General features: G+C 44.0%; 1 protein-coding gene across 1 annotated transcript in view; it reads left to right on the top strand.

Moving 5' to 3' along the window:
• Nucleotides 1-24,849, top strand: part of SUFU (SUFU negative regulator of hedgehog signaling) — an 81,914-nt gene that overhangs the window by 34,890 nt on the left and 22,175 nt on the right. The window contains exons 4-8 of the mRNA XM_042818430.1: nt 7,639-7,781; nt 10,223-10,308; nt 12,185-12,257; nt 16,560-16,713; nt 18,215-18,326. Coding sequence (XP_042674364.1) covers nt 7,639-7,781; nt 10,223-10,308; nt 12,185-12,257; nt 16,560-16,713; nt 18,215-18,326 — 568 coding nt within the window. The remainder of the gene's footprint in view (nt 1-7,638; nt 7,782-10,222; nt 10,309-12,184; nt 12,258-16,559; nt 16,714-18,214; nt 18,327-24,849) is intronic.

The raw sequence follows: 24,849 nt of genomic DNA, 5'->3' as shown, positions 1-24,849 counted from the left end.
ATTGGCTCTGTGTGGGACCATGCAATCTGTAAATAAATTGTCATTAAATACCTATTTTGAGCCAGCCCTTAATCTGCAGAAAACCCTGCTGTATAACATCCTCTCTTGCCTGGGTCTCCACCCCATCCTGAGGCTATTCTATTACAGAAGCTACTGAAGGCGTAATTGTGATCCTTTGAAGAACTACTGTAAAACACATCTTGCTCAGGTGAGAGATGCAGGAAGCTGGTGACAGCTCTGCTGGGCAGAGCTAGTAGGGTCCATCTGGTAAAAATGTGTGCAAGGAGTGGGCTCTGGGAGGCTGCTGCCACAGGGTCTCTGGGCTTCTCCTCACAGGCAGGAATGATGCTAAGGGGGAGGCTTTATCCACAGGGTTGGGACTGTCCCCCCAGGTTCAGTGCTTGGCAGGTGCATCAGTCCTGCTCCTCTGGGGATGCTTGGCTGGGAGATGCAGGAGGCAGGATGCGGGTGTGCCACTAGTGTTGGAGAAAAGGAGAGCACACCAGCCATGCAGAACCTGGGGCAGATGGTCATGGGTGATGAGGTGTAGAGAAATAAGAGCTTGAAGCAGGAGAGTTCTGTGGGGCTGTGAAAGAGCAGTTCACGCATGTTTGTTTTCTTTCTCTTTACGATGCCATGCAGCCATACATTGCCTCCCTGTAGGTGAACACCATGCAGACAGATCAGGCAGGTAAGAGCTGTGCTGTTCTGAAAGCATCACTAGGAATGCATCTGCTACAGTGTTTCTGCAGCGAGGTGCCCGTGTGCTGCAGGAGGCTGCAAGGAGCAATGGGCAGCTTGGAGCTGGGGGAGGCTGCAGGAAGGCGTAGGAGAAGGGGGCTGGAAGAAGTCAGAGAGAGGATGGGGCCCCCAGCTCCCAGAGGGTGGGAGTGTGCCCTGGGCATGGGAGTCACTAGCTGGGAGCCTGTGAGAAATTCTCAGAGGCTGCAGTAATGGAAACTGTGCGTGTAGAGTTGGGCAGGGAGAGGGAGCCAGGCACACAGATGTGGAGGGGATGGGAAAGAATTGTCCTGGGAAACAGAAGGGGTAGAGGAGGCCCAGAGTTGTTGCATGATAATAATTTAGCTGCTAAAATACTGTGCTCTCCAGTGTCACGTAAAGCATATGGGATCTGCATTGTGATATGAAAACTGGTGTTTGTAACTCCATCAGGGGAAACTGTGGCACAAAGAGACGCGTTTGCCACCACCTCGGTGTGAGGGGATGGGTGGCAGTTCTGAGCAGTGAGGGGATGGGTGGCAGTTTGAGCAGTGAGGGGATGGGTAGCAGTTTGAGCAGTGAGGAGTCCTCTTTGTTCTGCTGGGATTACGGTGGGTTCTGCTTCTGGCCCCTCCACCTGACTTTCAGTCCAGGACTCTAAAGGGATCAGATAAGTTATATCCAAGTGTGTAAATTGATGAGTGCTTTTCAGAGGATCATTCCTTTTCCATATTTAACCACCAGGATTTAAAAAATAATGAAATACTTTCCACCTGCTGATCAACTTAAAAAAATAAAAACGAAAAATCTGCTTTGCTCTTCTGTTTTCTGAACTCAGTCTTCAAACTTCAGAGGTCAAGGAGTCCTTACAGGGCTGATAATCTGTTTTTTCTCCTCACCCTTTTTTAAAGAACCGTTTGCCTAGGCCCCTTGTTTATAAAAGCCCAATTTGAATCCCTGCAGTGGAGCCATTGTTTAATTGTGCTCCGGGGATTGAATTCTTCCCAAGGCATCTTGTCTGTGCTGTATGTCTGCAGCAGGCAGCAGCCCCGTGTGAATCTGTGCTGGGGCTGTTCTTCTTTCCCAGGCAGAGATAAGGGGCAGCAAAACTGAACTGTGCAGCACAAACTTGGAAAAAGGGCTTTTTTTTTTTTTTTTAATGTAGTACAAATATATCATGGCTTGGACTCGAATAATTTCTTCTGTGTTCTTGAAACATTCTGCCTGAGCTAAAAATGAAATTACAAACTAATACTGCCAGCTGGTACCCCAGATTATATCACAGTTGTTTTTCTCCTTTACCAATCTATTTGTGCAATCCTCTGTAGGTTAGGAAAGGAAGCAGACACTGAATTTAGCATTAATTTGGTTTTCACTGGATTATCTTAATTTAACATGACTGGTAAATGAGTCTGAATGAGCTCTTTCTTTATATGCTGTTTTTTGTGCTTTTTTTTTGAATTTGTGTCTGTATGATGAGTTGCAATAGCAGTATTGCTTTGAGATTTTTAGACTCTTTTCATGTTTAGTCTCATGCAGCTACATATTTGCACGCATAGTCGTATCCATTAGCGAGCTAATTAGAAATATATTAAGTAGCTCTGGTGAAAAGCATAGCTAATGCATTTCGACATTGGACTCTGTGTTTGCCCCTTGTTTCTCGTAATTAATTTTAGCTGTTCCATCTGCAAGGTGGTACTGAAATGCAGCATCAAATCTTTCTTGTGACAGATTGCCAGACTACCTTCAAAAAAAAAAAAAACCAAAAAAAACCCACCAGACTGAATATTAAAAATGTGTTGGGGAAAATGCACTTACAATAAATTATACGAGCTGTGCATGGGCTAACGGCAATGCAATAAATTACATGATTTCTGCAAGTATTGGATAAGCTGTATTCAATTTAAATGTCTAGCTGCATCACTGTCTTGCTGGTCAGGAGCTCACTGAGGGCCTCTGTAGCATTCCTGTTCCCAACGCTTTGGACTCGAAATCTTTCTCTGCTTTGCTTTGCCCTCAGCTACAGAATTTCTGAGTGCTGCTGTCTGTTTGTTGCTGCCGACAGCTCAGCTGAGCAGTTGCTGTTGGACACAACCTGAAAGCTCATGTAAGTGTTCAAGCTGCTGAGCAGTGCAGGTAGCATAAGGTCTGCCTTGCGTGAGGAATGTGGTCACCTTGCTTGCGTGCCAGTGTACCCACTGCCATGCTCTGCTGTGAATTTATTAGATGTGTTTTTTAGACCAAGCTAGCACAGAAGTGACAGGAGTTGTGCCAAGCATCATGAAAGCTTGGAGGGCAGCGACCCAGGTAACTGCTGCTGTCACAGGAGGACAAGCAGGATTGTTCCTTTTAGGAGCATCTCACACAGCTCAGAAAAAAAGGGACCTTGTAACCACAGCCTGGCTTTCTGCAGAGATGAGAGGAATGCAGAGACTTGCTTTAGAAGAATACGAGTGCAGCAGAACAGCTGTTTGCCCCAAATCAAGCCAGCTTAAAGTCAAAGGACCAGGCTCAGGCTGTGTGCCAGGCTGGGCATGGGCAGAAGAGGTGCTCTGAGTTCCCTTTCTGTCTCCTCGCTGGTGGAACAGCCTTAGCTCTGTTTTCCTCCATGCTGTTCCCTGTGTGCATTCAGGAGGAGATATTTGCCTCCCAGGTGCCCAAACCTGCTATGTGTACAGGGCAGCAAGCTGGTGGGGAGCATCTCTTGGGCTAGGTTCAGCCTGGGGCAGCTTTGAGATGGAGCGCTGTTAGCTCCCAGTGCTTGTCTCAGTGTGCTGTCTTTTTCCACTTTCTCCCTGCAGTTATTCAGGGGATTTAGGGCTCTTAAACAGATGTAAAAATGGCAGATTTAAAAAAGACATGGAAAATATAATGGGAAAAAAGCTGTTTCTCTGCAGAGCTAGCCAATGCCTCCTGAGCATGGATTGCACGCTCTATGCTGTTCATAAAGCATCTTGAGGCCAGGAATATGACTTGTATTTATTTCTTTAGGCATTAACTGTGTTTAGTCAAATTGAATACAGGGGAAGTGCACTTTAAGAAAATACATGAGCACTGCTGCACAAAGAATTTACTGGTCCACAGTGGGGTGGTTCTCTGAGTTATTTCCCCAGTTCTCATTATGGAGCAATTGGGGAGTAAAGCTGGGAGAGATCGCACAGCTGAGTTATGGCCATGGCTGCAGGAAGGAGCTTCACCTGCTTTGTGCAGCCTGTTAAAGAGAATGGATAATGACATTTTAAAGACTTCAAAATATGGGAGGCTTTATAGAGTAGAGTGGTGTAGCTGTCTTATGGATGCTGCTTTTGCATATTAGAATGACACAAGAGCTGGTCTGTGGGAAATTTAGTCTCCTCAGTTCTGTGGAGCTAGAGTGATGCTTCTGATTTGCTGTTATAAAATACGAAGGAAAGCAGTAAATTTGAAATGAAATGTTTTAATGATTTCCTTGTTGAGCCCTTAAGAAATCAATACCTGCCTGTGGTGTGTTTCAATTCTGTGGCATTGGAGTTCCCTGCAGAATGGAATAATTCAGGAGTTTTTGTTAAAACACCGTTCTATAAATTTGTGCAGGTGGGTGACATTACCACATTAGGTTTAAATCCCAGACTGATTGCTGCCTTATTTGATGATAGGGAAGTGCTGGGTCATGAACAGCCCCACAGCTGTGGCAGAAAGCCATCTTACCTTCTCCTGGATTCAGGGCTGAAGTGCTGCTGAGACTATGAAGTTTCAGGTTTACTAAACCAAGATGAATTGCAAAGGAACATTCTTATCTGAAAGGAGAGTTGTGGTTTGTCCTAATCCTAGCAATTGCTTTGGGATGCAGATGGCATTGTGGACATTAGGAATCTTGGACTCAATCACTGTCCTGTGGGCTTGAGCTCCTTCCTGTAATCTTTTGATTTTTTTTTTTTTTTTTTTTTTTTTTTTACATCAAACTTTTATTTCACATTATTAAAATACCCATTTTCATGTCTACATTTTCGAGTTTTTCACATCTGAGTGGCTTCCAGCACAAGTACAGGTGTCTCATTTGATCTCTGCAGTAAGAGAAGCTTTGGACCCGTATTGTTGTCATCACTGAAGGTTCTGATTCTATCCTGCGTTGTCAGCAGTGCAGAACAGCTCCTAGATATTAATCTGGAGGTGGAAGACTGCTTCTACAGGCAGTCTGCATAGTTTGGGAGAAGTGGGAACACTGTGGGCACATCTCAGAGAAGTATGTTGCTCAAAAGGTGTTTGTGCCTTTGCTGTACCTGGGATAAGTGCGTGCATCCTGCTCTGACTCCCCTTGTTTTTATGGAAATAAATAGAATCATAGAATGGCTTAGATTGGAGGGGACCTTGAAGATCATCTAGTTCCTGCCCCCTGTGGTGGGCTAGGGGCCCCACTCCAGCTCAGGGCTCGGGGCTCCATCCAACCTGGCACTGGGACGTCTAAGAGTGGGGTACCCACCACTTTGGGCAGCAATGCCAGTGCCTCGCCTCCCTGTGAGTGGTGAATTTCTTCCTGACATCTAACATACATCTCCCCTCTTTTAGTTTAAAGTCCTATCTCTGTTAGACCATGTAATCAGTCAGTCCCCCTCCTGCTTAGAAACTTCCTTTAAATACTGGAGGGCCACACTGAGGTCATCCTGGAGCCTCCTCTTTTCCAGGGCAAACAAGCCCAACTTCCTCAACCTGTCTTCATAGGAGAGGTGCTCCAGCCCTCTGAGCATCTTTGTGGCTCTCCTCTAGATGCACTCCAACTGCTCCACAAATATGTACACGTAGGAGATATTAGCATGCTGTACATGTCTTTAGAGTTTATCCAGTGTTGTACATTCTAACTCAGCATTCATCAAAACCAGAAACGTAGCTGTAAATTTACATTTATGGGAACTTCAGCACTTTGGATAAAAACATAAAGATTTTGGTGGGTTGGTTTGCAAGCCAGGTGTGAGAGGTGGGAATGGAGGATCTGCATCCCAGTTTCTGCATGGGTGCAAGTGGCTATCCAGTGCTTTGTTCCTGCAATTCCTCAGCTCAAACCCTGCACTTCGAGCTCTCCTCCGTGTTGCAATGGTCTCTATGCAGGGGCTGATCTTACATTCTGGTTGGGTTACAATAAGTGAGCATAGAGCTGAGTTTCAAGCTGTAATTCTGATTTTTCTGCACTCTTACAGATTTTAATTGGACTCTGTCTTATTTGCAGAATGTTTTGTGTGTGTGTGTGTGTGTGTGTGTGTGTTCGTGATTTAATTGAATAGGCAGTGTGAATTTTGTGGCATTCGTGTGCATGCAAGAAAGAGGGAGATTTTCTAAGTGTTCAGTGTTCACATGGTCAGAAACAGGTGGATTTCCAGCAGAGACATTTGCATTTGAAAACCTGCTCTAAACGGGCTGGGATTTCCCAGGAGAAGCAGCAGCAGCAGTGAAATGCAGCGATCGATCAGCATAGAATTGTGTGAGCATTTGATGGGCAAAATGTTGTGGTATAGAGACAGGAGCCAAGAATAAGTTCTTTGTGGTTTTGTTTCATTCCTAAAAACTGTGACTGAGGGGCTTTTATCATTTAAAAAACAAAACTAATCAGCCACGTTTTGGCTAACCTGCAGAATACCAGCAAGATCCTTTGCAGTTCTGCCTGTTTTGTCTATTTGTTTAATCCCATTTTGATATAAGAAAACTTTAAAATCATATTTTTCATTTGTCTCTTTCATTGTATGTCCCAACTCTGAAAGCAAAGTAATACTACGAGCTGTTCCTCTCAGTCACACTGCTGGAAGTGTGTAATTCATTGTACGTACAGATAAACTTTTTTTCTTTGAGCAGCTCCATTTGACGTGTTTCTGTTGTTGTATCTTAGTTGTAACGAAATCTTAGTTGTAACGAAGGAAAACGTTTCCTTACTTATCGCAACACTTCTGTCCCGTTCCTCGTTTTTGGGGCTAAGCTTCTTATGGAATTTGGAGTTATTTTAATTCTTCCTTAATCTACTGAGCTGTCAGAGAAATTTGTCTGAAAACCCGTGTGTAGTAAGTGTTCAAACCAACGCCGATGGGGACACCTGGTGGAGGAACCGTGAGTTGCCCAAGGTGCTGTGGTTTAAACCCCCAGTGGTGTAGGTGTAGGTTAGCTCATCACTGGGGTGACTTTTCAGATGCGCTGTGCTGCAACCAGAGTGAAAATGGTTGCTTTACTTCTAGTTCATCCACAGAGCAAGTATTGGGGGCAGTGCTATGTGTAGAGTTTCTGCTGTACCCTCTGGTTTGCAGTTGGGATGCAGGGTTGTCTGGGGACGGTTTGTCTTTCTGAGGAGAAGGAAGAGAATGGAATTCTTACAGTTGTGAAGAAGGAAGAATAATTTCTATCTCTTTGTTTAGATGGAGGCCGTTCTGACTTAAAATGAAATTTATAGCCAACTGGTTTTCTTATTGTTTGAGGAAGAAGGAACATATTATAATTCTTCACCAGAGCCAGCAGACAATTGGAAGAGAAAGTGACTGACATAGAATGTCACAAGTTGGGTAGCAGACTGGAGATTTTTATTAGATAGAGTAAAGTATTATTTAAGTCTAATTTACATTTCAGAATCTCTTTTTTGTGGCAAATCAAGAATAAATTGTCATATAGGCATGGCATTTGGCCCACAGGCTAACTGTGCCCTCTCACAAAATGAGACTAACAGTAAATTGGAGAGGGACTAATCTAACTTGATGGTACTAATAGCTAACCTTTTTTCTTTTTTTTTTCTTTCTTTTTTTTTGCCACAGGATTAACTCAGGATTGTGCACTATGAGCAGCAACAGGGCTGTGCTGGTCCTGACCAGAGGTTCCATTTGACAGTGATTAGGAGCAGATAGATGCTAACAGAAGCATTCTTCTGGCATGTTTTCTGGTCTAAATATTTCTTGTTTGTCTTCCTTGTAGAAAACACCTTCTGCAGTGGTGACCATGTGTCCTGGCACAGCCCTTTGGACAACAGTGAGTCCAGAATCCAGCATATGTTGCTGACAGAAGACCCTCAGATGCAGCCTGTGCAGACTCCTTTTGGAGTTGTTACTTTCCTACAGGTATGGCACAGCAGAGGTGACAGCTCTAGCATCTCTCAGGCATGGGATGCACTTAGCTCTACATTTTATTCAGCTCTGATAAGTAAGGTGCTTATTCCCTTGTCTTTGTCTTTTCTGTCTTGATTACTATGGATCTCATCTTTGAGTTGTTATTCTGGGGATATTCAGTAAGGATTTTACTGGGATTGGGCAATGGCACATGCAGTTCTCAATGTAGAAGCCTACCTCACACAGAAAAGGTGTACACCCCCAAACAGACCTGGAGCTGAGTATTACCTTACTGCTTTGAAATTTCAAACATAAAGAAAAGGTAAAAAAGCAGAGAGAAATGCCTGATGTTGCTATTTTAATGTAGAACTAACTTCAAATTAATGCTATGGCAATGTTAGTGGGGGATTCTCCATTGATTTCATTTCTAGGAGAAGAGATGTTTGCAGTAGGACTCAGTGTTGCATTAGTATTATATAGCAAACGAAACATAGCTTGCCACGTAAAGATTCTTTAGAGGCTCTTTGACTTTACCTGCACTGATCTACCATCTAAGGTAGGTTGTTTTGTGAAAGAGGCATCCCTTGTATGTTAACCTTACTCTTCAGTGAGCAGAGCTTCCTTAGCTAAACAGATTTGCTTGCTATCAGAGACTCCATTTTCTCAAGTCCCTTGGATAAGGGCTACTTCAAATACTTTTAAACTACATATGCAGTTACTAATCATATTGACAGAACTAACATAGTTCCCCATGCTCTTTAGAAAAGCTCCTGCCACATGGGTGAACACTCCATTATTTTGGAGTTTTAAGTTTCGTGTTGCTTTTATTAGTCCTTGGCTGTAGTTGCAACACATAAGGGGAAGCTCCAACATCATAGACCTGCACAAGGCAACTGCTGTGCAAGGGCAAAGACTTTCCTGAGCCTTCTCTTCTCCCCAGAAGTCTGTGTTTTACCAACAGGAAAGAGATGAGAGGTGGGGTTAATAAGTAAAAAGTGAACTGTGGGATGTGGAAGCAAAAAGAGAGAGTCGAGCTAAGCAGGGTGATTCCTGGCTGACTCCCCAGTTACTGCTGCATTAGTTCTCATCCTTTCTTTAGTATCCAGCTGCTTGGGATCAAAGAGCAGCCAGCTTGTTGCATCCTGAGACTTTTGGACTCTAATCTCTCACAGTACAAACGGTTGTCTTAATTTCCCCTTTGTTTGTTTGATGCTCATTGTTAAGGATTTATTTTGACCAATGAGGATGAATGGTTGCGAAAAGCAAAGAATAAACATGAAATAATTTCCTGTTTAGAGTCTCACAGTTTGTGTGCAGTTAGTGAGTAAAGGCTCAGGGAGGGGAGTGCTGAATTGAGGGTGATTCAGGCTGTGCATGGAGGAACATGGGTGGGGATGGAATGCATTCCCAAGGCTAGGTCCTGAAAGATTGAGAGGAGCAGAGGAGTTAAGGTGTGCAGAAGTGGGTGCATGCTGACGTGGATGGTTTTCCACCCAGATTTCTATCAGAGCACATGTTTGTGGTAAAGGCATGCCGTGATACTTTTGGTTACTTCTCTACAGAGCTTAGTTTTCTTCTTCTGTGACAGTACACCAGCTGAACAGATTCTGACTGAAAATTTGATGTCATTGGAAAAAGTTTAGCATCTTGAGAGAGAAAATAGAAGTCTGTGTCTAAAGTCTTTTTTTGTCTCGGGGATGAATCAATCATTGGGCTCCAAGGCACAAGCTGATGGATCAGGGGGAAAAAAAAAAAAGCCACTGGTTGCCTTCATTTGAAGTATCTGATCTCAGCTGCTATGAGAAGGATGTCTGGTATTGCTCAGTAAGGCAGATCCCAAGCTGAAAAGCAAACACATCTTGCCTTGCACGGGAAGGCAGAAGTCTGGTTGTATGCACTGAAGAGTGGATGATGCGATGTGTTAGGAGCCTTACTTCATGGTGGTGGGTAAGATTAAACCAGTCAGCAAACAGAGTTGGTCAAGAATTTATGAGCACCAAAGCGTTCCTTTGTGGCAGTGTATCTTTTACGTGATGGAAGCTGCTGGTTTGTTCTCACACTTGCTCCTAGCGATTGGCCAGCAGCACTGTGTTTGCCATGTGCTTAGACCCTGACCTGTCCCAGCTTGGTCTGTCTTATGTGGACTGGTTTAGGGTGTGAGAACAGACCAGTGGATCTTCAGTAACTAATTCTTCATCAGGCCCTGCTCTTATTTAAGTTCACACACTTTGAGCAAGATTAAATGTTACGTGCCAGGGCACTTCACATGGCTTATTGAGAGCGGGCAGAATCTCCCTGTTGTCTTAGGCGCCATTTGTCCTCGCTTATCTACTTAGTTGAAAGGGATGATGCTTCTCTGTATCTACAGTTTGATCCAGCAGCATGTGGCCCGTGTTCCCTACAGTTCTCACAGTTTCCATCTGGTTTAGTATCTCTGTTTTTATTTATTTCAGATTGTTGGGGTTTGCACTGAGGAACTGCATGCAGCTCAGCAATGGAACGGGCAAGGGATCTTGGAGCTGCTTCGGACTGTCCCAGTGTAAGTGCTCATATAGCTCCAGTCAGAGGAGTGTTTTGACAGAGAACAATTCAGTTGTTTGTTTTTATTAACAATCTTTAACTTGTTGATGGAGCCTTTGCTGTAGCCAGAGATGGGAATTTATTGCAAATCTGTTCTCACGCACAGACATTTAGATGGCAAATTAATGCATGTGGAAGTCCACGTGTTCAGGGTGGAAATGAATGAGCTCTTGAAAGCTTAATTTCCTTCCTCTTTTGCCTGCAGCGTGTTCTCATTGGTTCTCCCTGAAAGAGTCAGGGCTGCTCTGACTGGTGACCTCTCCATAGCTCTAAAGAGAGGAAAGTGAGGATCTGCTTTACCATGCCTAGGGAAGCTTGGGTGCTGTTTGAAAGTAAGGAAATCAATCTCCAAGAGGCCCCACTTGTCAGACCAATTTGCAGAAGGAGGAGTATTTGACATAACAAAATGAACTTCACTATCTCCCCTTGCAAAACAAAGATAGCATTATGTTAAGGAGGAGACAGATTTTTAAATTTTAAACGTATGTTGATACTTTATTTGCTGTCAGGTTGCAGACAAACTTTTTTGACTTGCAAATGTGTGGGTTAAATGTTTTTCTGTATATTTTGAGGAGATTATTGCACTGTGATAGTACCTCAGAAGATTTTAGAGAAAATGAATTTTGTATATCTGTAGTCTCAGTGGGCTGCCACAAGGGGTTGTAATTGGTGATTTGGAGGAGTCCAGCCTTTGCTGCTGGATTTCTTAAACTTGAACTCTCCCATTTAGGTATAAATGCTGGTAATTTGTGTAAACACTCAAGTGAATTTGTCCAGCTGCAAACTTTGTTTCTGGGGCCCTGAAGCAATGAACAGTCCATAGGTCCCTTAACTCCTATGTCAATAGAGACATAGCACCCTTCTCCCCAGTCTGTTCTCATATTGGTTTTTTTTTGTTTTTTTTTTTTTGCTTTTGAGCTGTACTGTAAGCACCTTTCCAAGGATAAAATGAAATCCAGAGATGTGCCAGGTTCAAAGACAAAGCTGAAAGCTGCTCATATGGAGTCAGGGTGAAAGACTTGCATCCCAGGGAGGAACTGAAACAGATGGCACTTCTGCAGTTAACAGCTTCGAAAGTGATGTGAAAAAGAGTAGATACTGATGCATCTGAAAAACCTATAAAACATTAACTTTTATTGGTCTGACTGCAAGTGCTTTTGGAGACTGTAACACAGACAGGGCCAGAGGAGGGGGCTTTTAACTGCAGTAACAAAGTGTCTCATGAAATAAAGAAAATTTCTATGGTGATTTCAAAAGACTTCAAGCGAGAAGTGCAATCTGAGGCTGATTTCTACAGACTGTGTGTGCTGTGACCCAAAGTAAAGTCACTGAGTAGTTCATCTTCACAGTAATCTGTCTTTTATCACCTTTGTTGGGAAACATCTTGACTCTTCCAACTTTCATTGGTAGCGAAAAACAAAGATTTCCCTGAAACATCCGAGTATTCAGACAAAATGTCTGTTGTGAGATATTCATCAGAGCAAGCAAGAAGCTTTGTATGGTACTGAACATGATTGCTCATCTCTTAAAAAGAAAACAAAGTTCCGTTGGGATCCCGTTGCATCTTTAAATACATAATAGAGGTGTAAATCTTGACCCTATGCCATGCTCATCTTTCATGTACTTAGGCTGCACCAGACTTCTCAGTCCCATTTCACTTACCTATAAAACACAGTTCAGTCTTATGTGAGTAAGTGCATCTACACAAGGGGCAGCCTATGTCAGACTCAACTGCATTGCAAGATTTGCCAAATGCTAGGCAGGTAACAGGTCACTGAGGGTTTTCATTATTAGCACAGGTCCTTGTGTGGTTCATTACTTTTCTTTCTTTGTAGAGCTGGAGGCCCCTGGCTGATAACAGACATGCGAAGAGGAGAAACAATATTTGAAATTGACCCACATCTGCAAGTATGTCTTTAGTTAATAAAACATCATGTCTTTTGTAGTAGCCAAAAGGGACTGGCTTAGTGGTACAAAATGGTTCTGCTTTTTTTTTTTCCTGAAGAAGTTCTGTGAACATCTCAATTTCTGTAGTAATCTCAGAACAGTCCTAGAGACTCCCTTTGCCCTCTCAGAAGTACTTTGAGAGTGCGCATGTCCCACCCCAGCTGTATGGCAGCTCTAGGAAAACACTTAGAGAAGGTACAACTGGAAAACAGTGTCATATACAAGACAAATTGGTAAGATTTGGACTGTGTGTTTTAAGCTATAAAGGATATGTAACAGTACCTGATTTAGAAATGACAGATCTGGATCTTCTTCCTTTGCTTTATATGTAAGGACAAGGAAAAATAACATGCAGAAAAATTTAAATCAATTAAGTATTTTTTTTCCCATAGCCAATGTGACAGTGTAGGTCATTCCTGTAGGATGTCACGTGAGGCCAAATAGTGTGATCTGAGAAATAATGGCAAGCTGCAAGTATTTCTTGCTACTGTTAGTAATATGTGCAGGAGGATATATTAAACCCTCTCCATCAGAGCTCAGTTTAATTTCTGAAGTTAAAAGATTGGGATAAGACCTTTCTAGAGGGGTTACTGTCCCATGGCCTACCTCCATTTGTATGTCTGGGAGGCAGTTCTGCATCCCTTCAGCAGAGATGTGGTACTGCAGTACGGGATTCCTGGGCAAATCCAGTGTGGTTCTGATCCTATTTCAGCGAATTGCTGAGTGTTCCTTTAACTGAGAACTTATGGCTTAGGCTGGTAGGGCATGTGCATGTGTGTGCGTTCTGTACTGTTGTGTTTGCTTCTGGTCTGCATGTCTGTATCTGATTACCTTCCATTGCCTCACAGCATCTTTTATTTTGAAAGCTTAGGAAGGAAACCAAATTCTACTTTTACTGTTCCTAAGGATTTGTTCGTCTAAAATAACAACCCCAATCCGAGAGAAAAAAGTGTTCCATAAACGTCCCACAGCGTGGGAGTGAACACAACTGCAAGTCCTATAAAGTTTTTGGGCTTTTCACAGTATTGCCTGTGTGTCCTCTCCCCTCCTGGAGGGTGTTGTCTGTTCTCCACAACGCTGGTGATTCCTGACGATAACAGGGGTTTCTTCAATTTACTGTAAATGAGAAGTAGCTCAGATTACTGGAATGTGAGTCAGCCAAGACAAGTTAAGGCACATGGAGAGTGCTTCTGCCTCACAGTGTGTCCTGCCACCAACAGCTGCTGTGTCTGTGGTCTTTCCGGACTTCCTCACGCTAAAACATTCCTGTTTTCTGTTCTCTCTTGCCCCTCCAACGATCAATATGTGCAGGTGTGTGCGCTTCTCCTTTCTGCTAGGCTCTTGAAGAAGCCTAAAACCTGCGTAGGGCTGCAGTCAGCCCTCACCGTGCATCTCCTGCTCTGCATTAGTGGGCAAAGAATAACATGTCTTTCATTCACCTGGCACTTTCAGTGGTGGTGGGGGAGATAGGGATGTGAAATGGGAGAGAAAATGGTTGGATTGCTTGGAACAGGCAAGCACATTGGCAGCCCAGGGAGTGGGTAGAGATTGTTTTGAGGCTGCATTGTCTCTTGTAGGAACTGCTGAGGCCTAACCCCAGCCCTGGCAACAGAAGCTGTACTTTCTGTTCGAAGTTGCTGAGAAAGGATCCCAACTAAGATGTCATCCCAGGATGTCAGCAATTAACACTGTGGCAGCACTGGCTGTTCTCTGTGTAGTCAGGCTTTCCTGTAGGCCGCTTGCATTTCCCTGGCGGCACTGTCACACCATCCCTGTTGGTCCCCAGCTCCGTGCTGATGTGCTGTCTTAGCAGATATCTCAGAAGAGAATAAAGCTGATTTGAATTTCCTGAGTTGTGGTTGCTGCTCTGTGGGTCACACTGCAGTGCTCTGGCTCATTTAGAAAAGGATCAATGACTTAGAAGAGCCTCAGAGCATCCCTCCCACATGCTGAGAGGAAAATGGACAGAAACATCCTTTCTTTGAGGAAGGAAAAAGCTGAACCTCCTTTGCCCTAGGCTCCTCCTGCTCTGCTTTGCTGCCCTTTCTTGGGAGGAGGAGCAGCCCCTCACCCATGCACATCTTTACTGGCTAAGGATGGGGTGAAGTTACTAAAACCAACTGAACATTGGTTGGTTTTTCTTGGTTTTTTTTTTTTTTTTTTTTTTTCCTCCCTTGGACATCTATGTTTGCAAACACAAGCATGCAAATCAGGCTACCTTAGGCCAGCTTGTTTCCATCAGATCCCTTTGATCTCCTAGGGATGCCAATAGAGCAGCTCTTCTTTCCCTGAGGAAGCGCTCTGGGAGCCAGCTGAGACTCAGACAAAGGGCTGCACCCCTCTCCCCTCCTCAAGGCTCTGTGCCTGGAGTGGGGCCTCCAGCTGTGGGGATGAAGCAGCACGTCCCATGGATTCTCCATCCGGCTGCAGTCCTCAGGGCCCTTTCTCTCCCTGCTCGGGGCCAGTTGGTGGCTCTCCCATGCTTTCTCAATGAGTGGAATGAAAAACAACTGTGCTGACAAGCTGAACCTCCCCATGCTGACTGCTTTGGGTCGTCACAGAGCTCCCTAAAGAGTCACATGGTAAATCTCATTTAAAGCTTCGTTAGCATATGTAGCATCAGATGTATTTGTTTTTCACAACTTCTATTTCTGTGTTTGGGATATAACAAAAGAAAATCCCAGCAGATGAATTATTTGTCAGATTTTCCTATTACTTTTTTGAGGAAGCTGCTTTCCTGTGATGCCAGAGGAAGGTCCCAGGCAGTAGTCTTCTCTGGGGGAGAGAAGCAGAAGGAGGCAGTCTCTTGAATGCTTAAATCTAAGCCAGGACAGCTGTGGTCTTATCCTGAGCTGCAAGTTTCTGCCTCCCTTTTGGGGCCAGAGAGCCAGTGTAGGAAGGTGACCAAGTTTTAAAGAAGTCACACTTGTCAGACAGGAAGGGGCAGGGGGACGTGGAGGAGGGTGGGACAGCAGCCAGGTGGATTCCATCATTTTAAGCTGCAACACAACCACACCCCCAAGCACTATGCTTATCTTTGAGCTTCTCAAATCCTCTCTTGAACGGTCACAAGAACAAGTAAAGCTCTTTATAGAGTACAGCAGATAGAGCTGGGCAAGGGGAGGAGTGTATATGGGTTTTAGTATGGAAACTGCTTCTTGGGGAACAGATTTTGCAAAGCACTGAATGCTCCCACGGTCTCTTGACTCCGGTGGCAAGGTCATAGCAGAGGCCAGGAATAATGATCTGCTCCTGTTGTGTGACACAGCTCTGCTCTGCCCTCAAATCTAAAGAGTTTCTGTCCTGCAAGCAGTGGGACTTAGCGCGTATTTGGAGTTGACCCAAACGTGTAGTGAAATGGAGATCACTGAATGGAACTAGGAGTGACATCCCTGCAAACTTCAAAGAGGAGCCTGGTTTGTTCAGTGCCAGTGGAGAGGGTTGGGGTTAGGGTACTAGTGTTCTGAGCAGCCCTAAGTTTGTTCAGCTCGACATTACCCCCTTGTGGGAAATAGGTGGAAAATCAAAGTAACAGCAGTTCCCATTCGCAGGTAGGTGTCCTCTGGCTGAAACTTGGAGTGCAGTCTTGCTGGCAGCAGATGTGGGTGTCCTTGGAGGAAAAAAAAAAAAAAAAAGTGTGGTGTCTAAGAACATCCAGTTGCTTGTTGTTGGTGTGAGACACCAAACAGTGGTTACGTGCTTGGAAAGTATTTTGCCAAGACTTCTGACACTTGCATACAGGCCAATGTCTCCTTACCAATTTGTCCTCAGCTGAATGTTCCAGCACATTAAAAAGCAGTGGTTGTATGAGCAGTCTGCAAATGATGATCTTCTGTGATTGAGAAATCACTCTGTGCACTTTTCATTGGGGACTTGGAAAGGGATCTTTGTTATAGTTATTCAGGAGTTTGTTATTGATGGCATATGATAAGTAGACTGCCAAGTTGTGCTGCATGTAGGAGTACGTAACAGCTTGGAGTTGTTGTAAACTGGAGTTAACGTTGAAGGAAACAACCCTGTATACCTCAGGTTTCTCATTTCCACCTCTGTCTTGTGCCTGTGAGCACCAAGCAGTGAAGCAGTGAGGAAAGAACAGAAGCTCATTCCAGCCTGTCCTGGTTTGTTCCTGTTCAGATCAGCTTCTGATTTGACTCATGCAGGCACACTTAGCTGGTACATCAAAACATGGATGGAAGGCTGGGTTTCAGCTCAGGGTCAAGCCACGTCCAAAAAAGTTGTGGGGTTTTGGATCTTTTCAAGCAGGAGAGAGTCGACAAAGGGATTGAGACAGATGGCTCAAACCTAAGTGGAGTGAGTGCCAAATGTGCCTGGGATGATCTCAGCCGGCCCCCTGAGGATGATGAAGACAGCAGGAGCATTTGCATCGGAACCCAGCCGCGGCGGCTCTCTGGGAAAGGTAAGAGGTCCTGGGCTGTGGCACTGCCCTGGCCCTTAGGGCACTGGTGAGTCTGGGCAGTGCCGCGGGGTTCCGTGGAAACAGCACACGTGCTAGAAGGAGTGATATGCCTCAGAAGAAAATGAAATTTTGGAGTGGCTTCTTTAAGAAGGGCAGGAGAAGGAGATCTTTGTTTTTTTCTAAATATATCTTTCAGGTTTTAGGCTGTTTCTCATCTAAATCTGCAAAGTTAAACTGAGCACTGGGTGAAACCAGGACTGTAAACACCTGCAAGGTGATGCAATTGCATTTTCCTAGGTTGTGTTTCCTTTTTAACACTGCCACTTGTTGGGTGGTGCACTGAACTGACATTGCATGTTGATGTAGCTGAACTCGAGTGATTCTTGCAGATATGGAACTCTGGGAGGAAGAAATTGAATGTGGTAGAGTTGCCCTTTGCAGTGAGATGCCACTTTAGGGTACAGATGTCGTGAACACTAAGCGTGCTTGAAAGTATCCACACTAACTTTCAAACGGGTGAAGTAATGAAATGTGACTGTCTGAGATTTCTTGGAAGGAATGATGTTTTCCATGGGAATTTATATCATATTTGTTTTAAGCCTGTGATTTAAAAAAAAACTAAAAGCAAATGTATACGTACATAGGGTTCTGCCTGGCCTCTGTGGAAATATTTTGAACCACACTGGATCTAAAAAGACTAGACTCTATTACCCCTCAGCCCTGCAAATGAAAAGTCCAAGGCAGATATAAATGGTGATATTTGCATGCTGTGTCCTTCAAGAGATTCTGAAATCATTTTAATATCTTCTTCTCTAGTCACTCATTTTAAAAAAAAAAAAAAAAAAAAAAGAGGGAAACTTCTAAGCAAATTAAGAAAGCATCCCCTTAAAATATGTGGCCACTTGATGTTGTAGGAAAATGAAAATTAAGAACGCTGCATCTGAACTGTGTAATTTGCAGTTTATTGTCAGATGTGAGCTTGAGGATGAAGTTTATTCGCTAAAAGATTTTTCTGTTTATGAATTTGGTAGTTAATTAATAACAGATTTTCAAAGCCAATTGCAGAAACTCCAGGACCTCCTTGCACTTGTTTGGTAAAGGAATAAGCTCCCGTTATACCTAATGGGAAAAGTGACTTCCAGCACAAAGGCTGGATGTGTCAGGAGGTTCTGCAAGAGCTGCAGGAAGAGCAAACACATCCTTTATGAAAGCATACAAATCTACTCAGAATTTCTACACTGGGGGCATAGTACCAACAGTTCCAGTTCTTGCCTGACATAACATTATAGCCCAGGGAATTCAAGCTTACTTTGTTAAGTGGTTAACTCTTATGGTGCAGGAAGTGTTGTTATGAACTCACCCTTAGTGTCTCTTCATTTCTTCCTGAAGGATTTAGATGAAACATACCATAGAAACAGGCCTTTTAAGAAAAGCTGTTGTCTCCTTGTGTTTGTGATGTTTCTGGGGATTCTGAGTCATGTTAAAAAAATTCTCTTTGCAGATACAGAGCAAATCAGGGAGACTTTGCGAAGAGGGCTGGAGATTAACAGCAAACCTGTTCTACCTCCAATAAATGCACAAAGACAGAATGGGTTGAACCATGACCGAGCACCGTAAGTGCATTCTTCAGTGGTGGGAGGGTATAAGTGCACAGAGTGGAAAACTAAGTTAAAGCTGGCTGAGAAAAAGGCTTGGCAAGAAGGGAAAGCTAACAGCAAATGCTTACAAAGCCCAAAGACAGAGGAAGAAGAGTTGTTCAAGTTAGGTTAATAGGCTACTACACAGGAGGGCAGATTTTGAGAGGAATTTTGCACAAACTTGCTAACACGGGGTGACAGACAGTGTCCTTTAGGATTTGTTGCTCATGGGGTACAGTGTTTGTAATCAGGCTGGACTGAGCCCTGTAAAATTTGTCATACCGTGTTGTGGTATCCAAAGAGCTAGATGGCACAGGTGAGCGTTTGCTGATGTTTCTGCATGCGCATTTTGTGTCAAAGTTCATGATTAGAAACCTTTTGGTTAAAATGTTGATTTTTTTCTAAAATCATCTTTGATCTTGCCTGAGAAGGAACCTGCTGGCATTAATCAATGCCAGTGTTGCCCTGGTGTCGTACAGTCTGTAGACTAACAGGTGAGTAAAGTAGGACAAGGTGGGCCTGTAGATCTGTCCTCATTTGTAAATTTTGGCTTCAGTAAGTCTATAGGAAGTTACCTGTGGTTTCAAGCCATCTGCAGTATCTGCATTTCAGTCTTACGGATTTCTTTCTTTCAATCTTAGGCTTATTTCAGTTACTAATTAAATCTTTTCCATCAATTGTAACTGTTTCATCTAAGTGGTGAAGAAAGGCGTGCATCTTTGCACTCTCTCATTTTGGTATTTCCTTTGGTTTCCTAGTCTCCTATGAGCACTGTGTTCCAAGAGTAAAGATAGTAATGATACCAGTTCTTTACTATAGTGCTAGGCAGCATCCTGCTCTATTTCAATTCTGTTTTCATTCCTAATTCAAAATATTCCTTGAATAGAACCCTGATGTCCTTTCTTGTTTCATTTTCTGGGTGACGTCTGATTTAGTTTGTGTATGAGTATTTCTGATTTGCCTAGTACTCGGGGGGAAGCATTAAGTTAACTGCTGATGCTGTGTACTAATAAGTGAGATGATATATTGGTGCTTATAAAAAAAATAATAATAAACAAGCAAAATCTCAGGTGGCTTTATTACTGCTTTAGGAATAACCTTATTTTTTATACATAGTAATTATATGGAGCCAGATCCTGACCTGACTCAGATTCTGAATGTTTTGCCTTGTGTGAGGGTTGGTCCCATTAGACCATTGGTTGGTCCCATTGGCCCTGCTGAAGAAATAAAATGACGCCATCTGATTTGCAAGCATCACAGCCAGCCTTAGAAGGCTGAAAAGTACTGTGCAGGATTTCTCACAGATGCTGGGCTCTGCATTCCCAGGTTTGCAATGGCTGGGGGAGACCAGAAACACTTGGGTGCTCACCAGGTCAGAGTGGCAGCTGATGGGTAAGTTGCAATGCTGGCTGGCAGTCATTGCTTAGATAAGAAGGCTGTACGTTATCCAAGGTATGATAAGCACAGATACACTCAAGGCAGAGTGCTGAAATGTTAAGGTGGAGCACACTGAGTTTTCAACTGTGCAGAGACAGAGAGGAAGGCTGGTCGAATTCAGAGCTTCATATCCTTAGTAGTAACCTTTGTAGCAAAGTTGTCTTACGTTGTAGCACACAGCTACACACACACCTTCCCTGAAGCCCAAACAGTAGGAGAGGCTGGTTCCCTGTGTTTGTTTCCTAAAAGATCAGTGCATTACTCTGAGGTCTGTGGCTACTGCTGAAGAAGCTGATAGCTAGCCTGTTTCCTCATAATAGCAATGCAGTTAACAAAAAAGAGCTATCAGACAGACTACTGTGTGTTTTGCCAGTGTCACTGGTGATAGTTATCATCTGAGTGATGGAGGAAATCTCCTCAATTTAAAGAGCTGTGTGTCTTCATATTTCCTTCCTCCATTCTTACCCACTGCTTTGAGAGGAGTTTGGAAAGGAGCCTTTTCAACTTGTGCTGTGTTTCTTCCTTTCCAGTTCATGTAATTTGATGCATTGACAGTATGGTACAGCTGCAGTAGCACAGGAAGCTTTTACTAAGTGTGAGCCTTTCTCAGTTCTTCTTTTCTCTCTCAGCACGTCTTAAGCATTCGAGCAAGGTTGGACAACCTGCCTCTTAGTACATGGGCATGGTCCAAAATCTCTCAGTTCCTACTGCTGTAGAGAGATGTAGCACAGGAATTCAGTTTTTGCATGTAATAGTTTATCTGCATCCACATTCCCTGTAGGTACCTGCAGTAGCAAAGGCTGAGACATGAAAGATGCACAACGCAATGTAGATAATTTCGTAAGACCTACGGGCACCTGATGTGGACAACTGCCCACAGATCTAGTCCTTCTTATACAAGAGTCTGCACAAGGTGCCTTGCTTTGGGCCTGTTTGGGCTGGCCTTCAGTTCTGCCCTTCACAAGTCATCTAGCTATTGAGCTTCAATTCTAAATCTATAAAATGAGACTAATAACAATGTCATCTTCTTGAGGCACCACCAGGATAAATATGTTAACAATTACGAGGTGCTGGCTGATGAGAACCAGGCTTGTGTGTAATCATATCCTCCACTGTACACACCAGACCATAAAATATCAAAGCCATGGTTCATTGCAAGGGTCCTGTGAATAACTGGAGCGTTAGGGGCTCCTCAGGAACTTGACAGAAACACTCTACTGGGGCATGGCAAAGTGTTCCAAATCTGCTTTCCATAGGGAGCACTGCAGAGCCCTGGCCATCAAATTTGCACTCAGCTGACATTAGGATGTTAAAGGCTGACATAGACTTTAATGGCTTTGTGCAGAAGAGGAATTCGCTGTTTATTTATCATAGATTTGCAGCCACTGACTGCTTTCCTAGTAGCAATCTCCTCTTTCTTTTCTCTGGCCCCTACCACCCACACACAGTACTCTGTCAGGGTTTAGAGTAGACAGTGTATTCCACATTCAGTGTCATTAAGTGCATCAGAACACTCACATTTTTGAACATTTATTTGTATGAAATGTCGGGATCCAGATCCATATTCATTTCCCCAACACTGTGTTGTTACAGTTTTCAGTGCTTGTGCAAAATCCTCACATTGTTTGGTAGCAGATAGGGCTCGATTCAGTGTTCTGGCTCCAGCAAAGCACGTACTTACATGTTAAGCATGCATATTACCAGTTGTTCACTGTCCCAGAGTCCTAAAAAAAGTTCCTTTGAGGAAAAAAAGCTGGTTTCTGTCAAAGCCCTTTTGGGTAGCTGTAGTACTTTGATTCATTAGTGTTATTACTGTAGACTGTGTAGCCATTTTTCTGCTATGGATATGAATAAAGGCAGTCTTAATGCTCAAAACTGCGTCAGACATCTGTTTCTCAAAATGACTGTTAGCTCAGTTCATAAGCAGCCATTAAATCAGTTTGTATGCATTTAAGGAAAAAAAAAAAAAAAAAAAACAACAAAAACTAAATTAATCTTTGGAAACACGTCTAATCATTTTGACCATAGGTAACATAATACTACACCTTGGAAAAATGAGGCGTGTATGAATACAAATGTACCCTACAGTGGAACATAATTTATTTCTTAGGACCCATTGGCTTGGTAGGTGCTGCTCAGGCACACAGAAGAGCCAGGCTCCCCATCTCCTTAACTGCAGATTCCCTGTGATTGGAAGCTGAGCTGTTCCATTCAGATGTCAGACTAAATGCTGCTGCTGCTGCTATGGCCTCTGTGGGCTGGAGGCTCCAGATGTCAGAGATCAGTGACAACTTGTTGAGTCTCGCTTATTTTGCTGTTTAATTTCTTGATGCTGTAAACTCTGGAGCTGTCTTTGTGCTGTTCTGTGAGGTGGGTAAGTAGTAGCCCCACTTCATAGATGAGGACAGAGGAGCTAATTTGCCACAGTTGCAGTGAGAGCCAGGGTGGGGATGGGGGTGTTCTTGACTTTTTTCACCCCTCAAGGGTCCCCTTGATCAGCAGCACTGCTGGAAGTGATGCTTTTCTGCCCTTGGCTGATTCAGTCATACTGCTCCTGTTAGCTGAGGCTGGAATAGAAACCCAGAGCTAGCAAACTGCATTACTGCCTGAGCTGGAGCTAAAATTATCAGTAATTGCTACACTTCATTGTTCTAGGTTTCAAGTAATGCCCATGCACATCTCTAGTGTCTCAAGGTGAGGTTTGATAGCAGAAAAAGGTCCCCAGGGCTGTGTTACTTGGACAAAACGCAAGGCTGAACCAAAATCTGTCTGCTGTTTATCACCCTCCCTTTTCTCAAGAAGGATAAAGCAGCATGGTTCAACTTGTGCATGGTTCCCATATTTCTGGCTGGGATTTATTTCCCAGGGAGTGGCGTGGTTCCTTGCCCACTTGTGCACAGTGGTCATTTGTCCAGGAGCCCACAGCAGATGCCCCAAAGACCTCAAATCCCACCTGCATTCGATTTCCAAGCAGAAAAACAGGCAGAGTCTAGGGATCCCTGAACATATGGTAGCTCTATGCCCATGTGCTAATTCCATCCAGCCCTGAACAATTTCCAGCTGTGTAGGGAAATGAAGACAGGCTCCCGGCAAATGGAGCAGGGAACAAGCCTCTGGCAGGTGGGGCTGGCAGGGCTGTCCTGGCCTTGACCTTCTGATGCAGGGCACCCCAAGCATCCCAGGTTGTTGCCCTTCCTTTATGGGAAGTTGTGTCACTCCTGAAATCACTCCTGGTGATTTCAGTTCCTTGCTGTGATTTAGGATCAGGTTTGGAGCATGTGAATGACAGTGCAAGCTTGCGGGACTGGAGTCCTCTCTCTATGTAGTCCACTTGATAGGTAAATAGGGCACCCTGATAACTGCTTTTGTTAAGTGCTGGTTGTAGCATTGGGTTAATGCAAATCAAAAGGCTCCATTTGAGTAACATTTCTGAGGAAGTTCTTAGAGTAGGATCAAGATGTAGGATTTTCTTTGAGGAGAGTGTGCACTTTGCTTTGCCCAGTTGCACTAGATTTTACTTGCTGCTTTCCTTGGGCGGAGGGGAGCTGTTGTCTGTGTAGCTGGTTTCCTGTCTTCAGTTCTTGGAGGCAAAGTTTTACATAAAGGAGAGCATTTCAGCATTCTCTGAAAATGTCTCGTTTTGGCTAGACTTTCTGATTCTGCAACCACTAAGCAGTAAGTTTCCAACCCAGGCCTGCTTATTTAGGCATGCTCCCTCATCGAGACACATTCAGTGGTGTCTTGCTTGAGTAAGGAATGCTGAATGGGGGAGGCAGTGTGCTTTAGGGAGTGTCTCTCAGTGTGAGCCTGAGTGCTGGGTGACAAGCCTGTGAACTAGAAAAGCAAATGTCTGGAAAACCAGTGTCAGGAGAAGTGCAGTGGTTACCGTGCTAATAATTTGCATTTCTGCATAGTTTTCCTCAGATGAGAATCAAAAAGTGCTCTGCAAACATTGACTTAATCCTTGCAACACTCCTACATGGAAAAACGTCTCAGTTTTACAGATGGGGAATGTGCTGCATAAAAGGGTGGTTTGGGTCTTCAGAGTGCCGGTGGCACAGCTTGAATCTCTCAGTCTTAGTTCAGCTGTAGGTCTGCAACAGTCTGGGCCCTGCAATCACTAACAGTAGTAACTATGCAGCTTTCCAAAAGGGCAAGAAGATTGTTGCTGCTGGCATTGTCCTTGGAGCCTTTCTGCATCAGGAAACACACACAGAACCTCTTTACCATCTGGTTGAACCAGGATGATGAGCCTCCAGGTTGGAACGCTTGAGCAAGCCTCGTCTCAGCATGACCACAGCAGGATCCATGCAGCAGCCTCCTCACTGGTTCTGCACTTGCCTCTGTGCCTCCATGACGTGTCCTGTAACGCTGAGTGCCAAGATGCTTTGGGCTCTTTCCCACAACTGCTGGTTTGTCCTTCAGGGGAAACTGTGGGAAAGACACTGGAAGACTGCTGGCACTTAAGTGATCTTTGACCGTATCTTCATTAAGAGAGTGACGAATTTTGAAATAGCCCCAGCTGGGAAGAAAAAGGAAAAAGTGGGGCAGCCTTTTTCTCCCAGCTGTGTAAGCCTGCTCTAATTGTCTGCATCTGCTAAGTCATGGCACTGACGCTTGTACCAGGAAGCAGGCATCAGTGATGTAAGTCAGGTTAGCGATGTGGTGGGCACCCACCCTCACAGAGGCACTGCTGTGGCCAGTTTCTAAGAGTCTGTCCTTCGTGATGTCAGTACCTGGATAATGGCTTGGAAATGCAGAGAAATGGTGTTCTGTGTTGGTGATGGAGCTTGGAAGGGAATTGTGACCTCCTCCAGTAACAAATCTGTGAGATCAAACACCCCGATCATAAAGCAGGATGTGTATGCAAGGATAAATAAACCTTTCTTAATCCGATCAACCAGGTTATTCTAGAATCCCATAAAATAACTGCCATTGGGACTGCTTGAGAGAAGTTGCCATAAACATGACTTACAAGGAGGGGACATCCAAACTTTGCGCAACCTGGTGATTGCATTGGCGGTTTTCCAGGATCCCCCAAGGGCTGCTGCTAATTGGCATA

Source organism: Centrocercus urophasianus, unplaced genomic scaffold (assembly GCF_019232065.1).
Source record: "Centrocercus urophasianus isolate 14NV4802_14NV808 unplaced genomic scaffold, USGS_Curo_1.0 seq_17, whole genome shotgun sequence".
Classification (NCBI taxonomy): Eukaryota; Metazoa; Chordata; class Aves; order Galliformes; family Phasianidae; genus Centrocercus; species Centrocercus urophasianus.
Note: the sequence above shows the minus strand (reverse complement) of the source record. Positions and strands in the feature narration are given on the sequence as shown.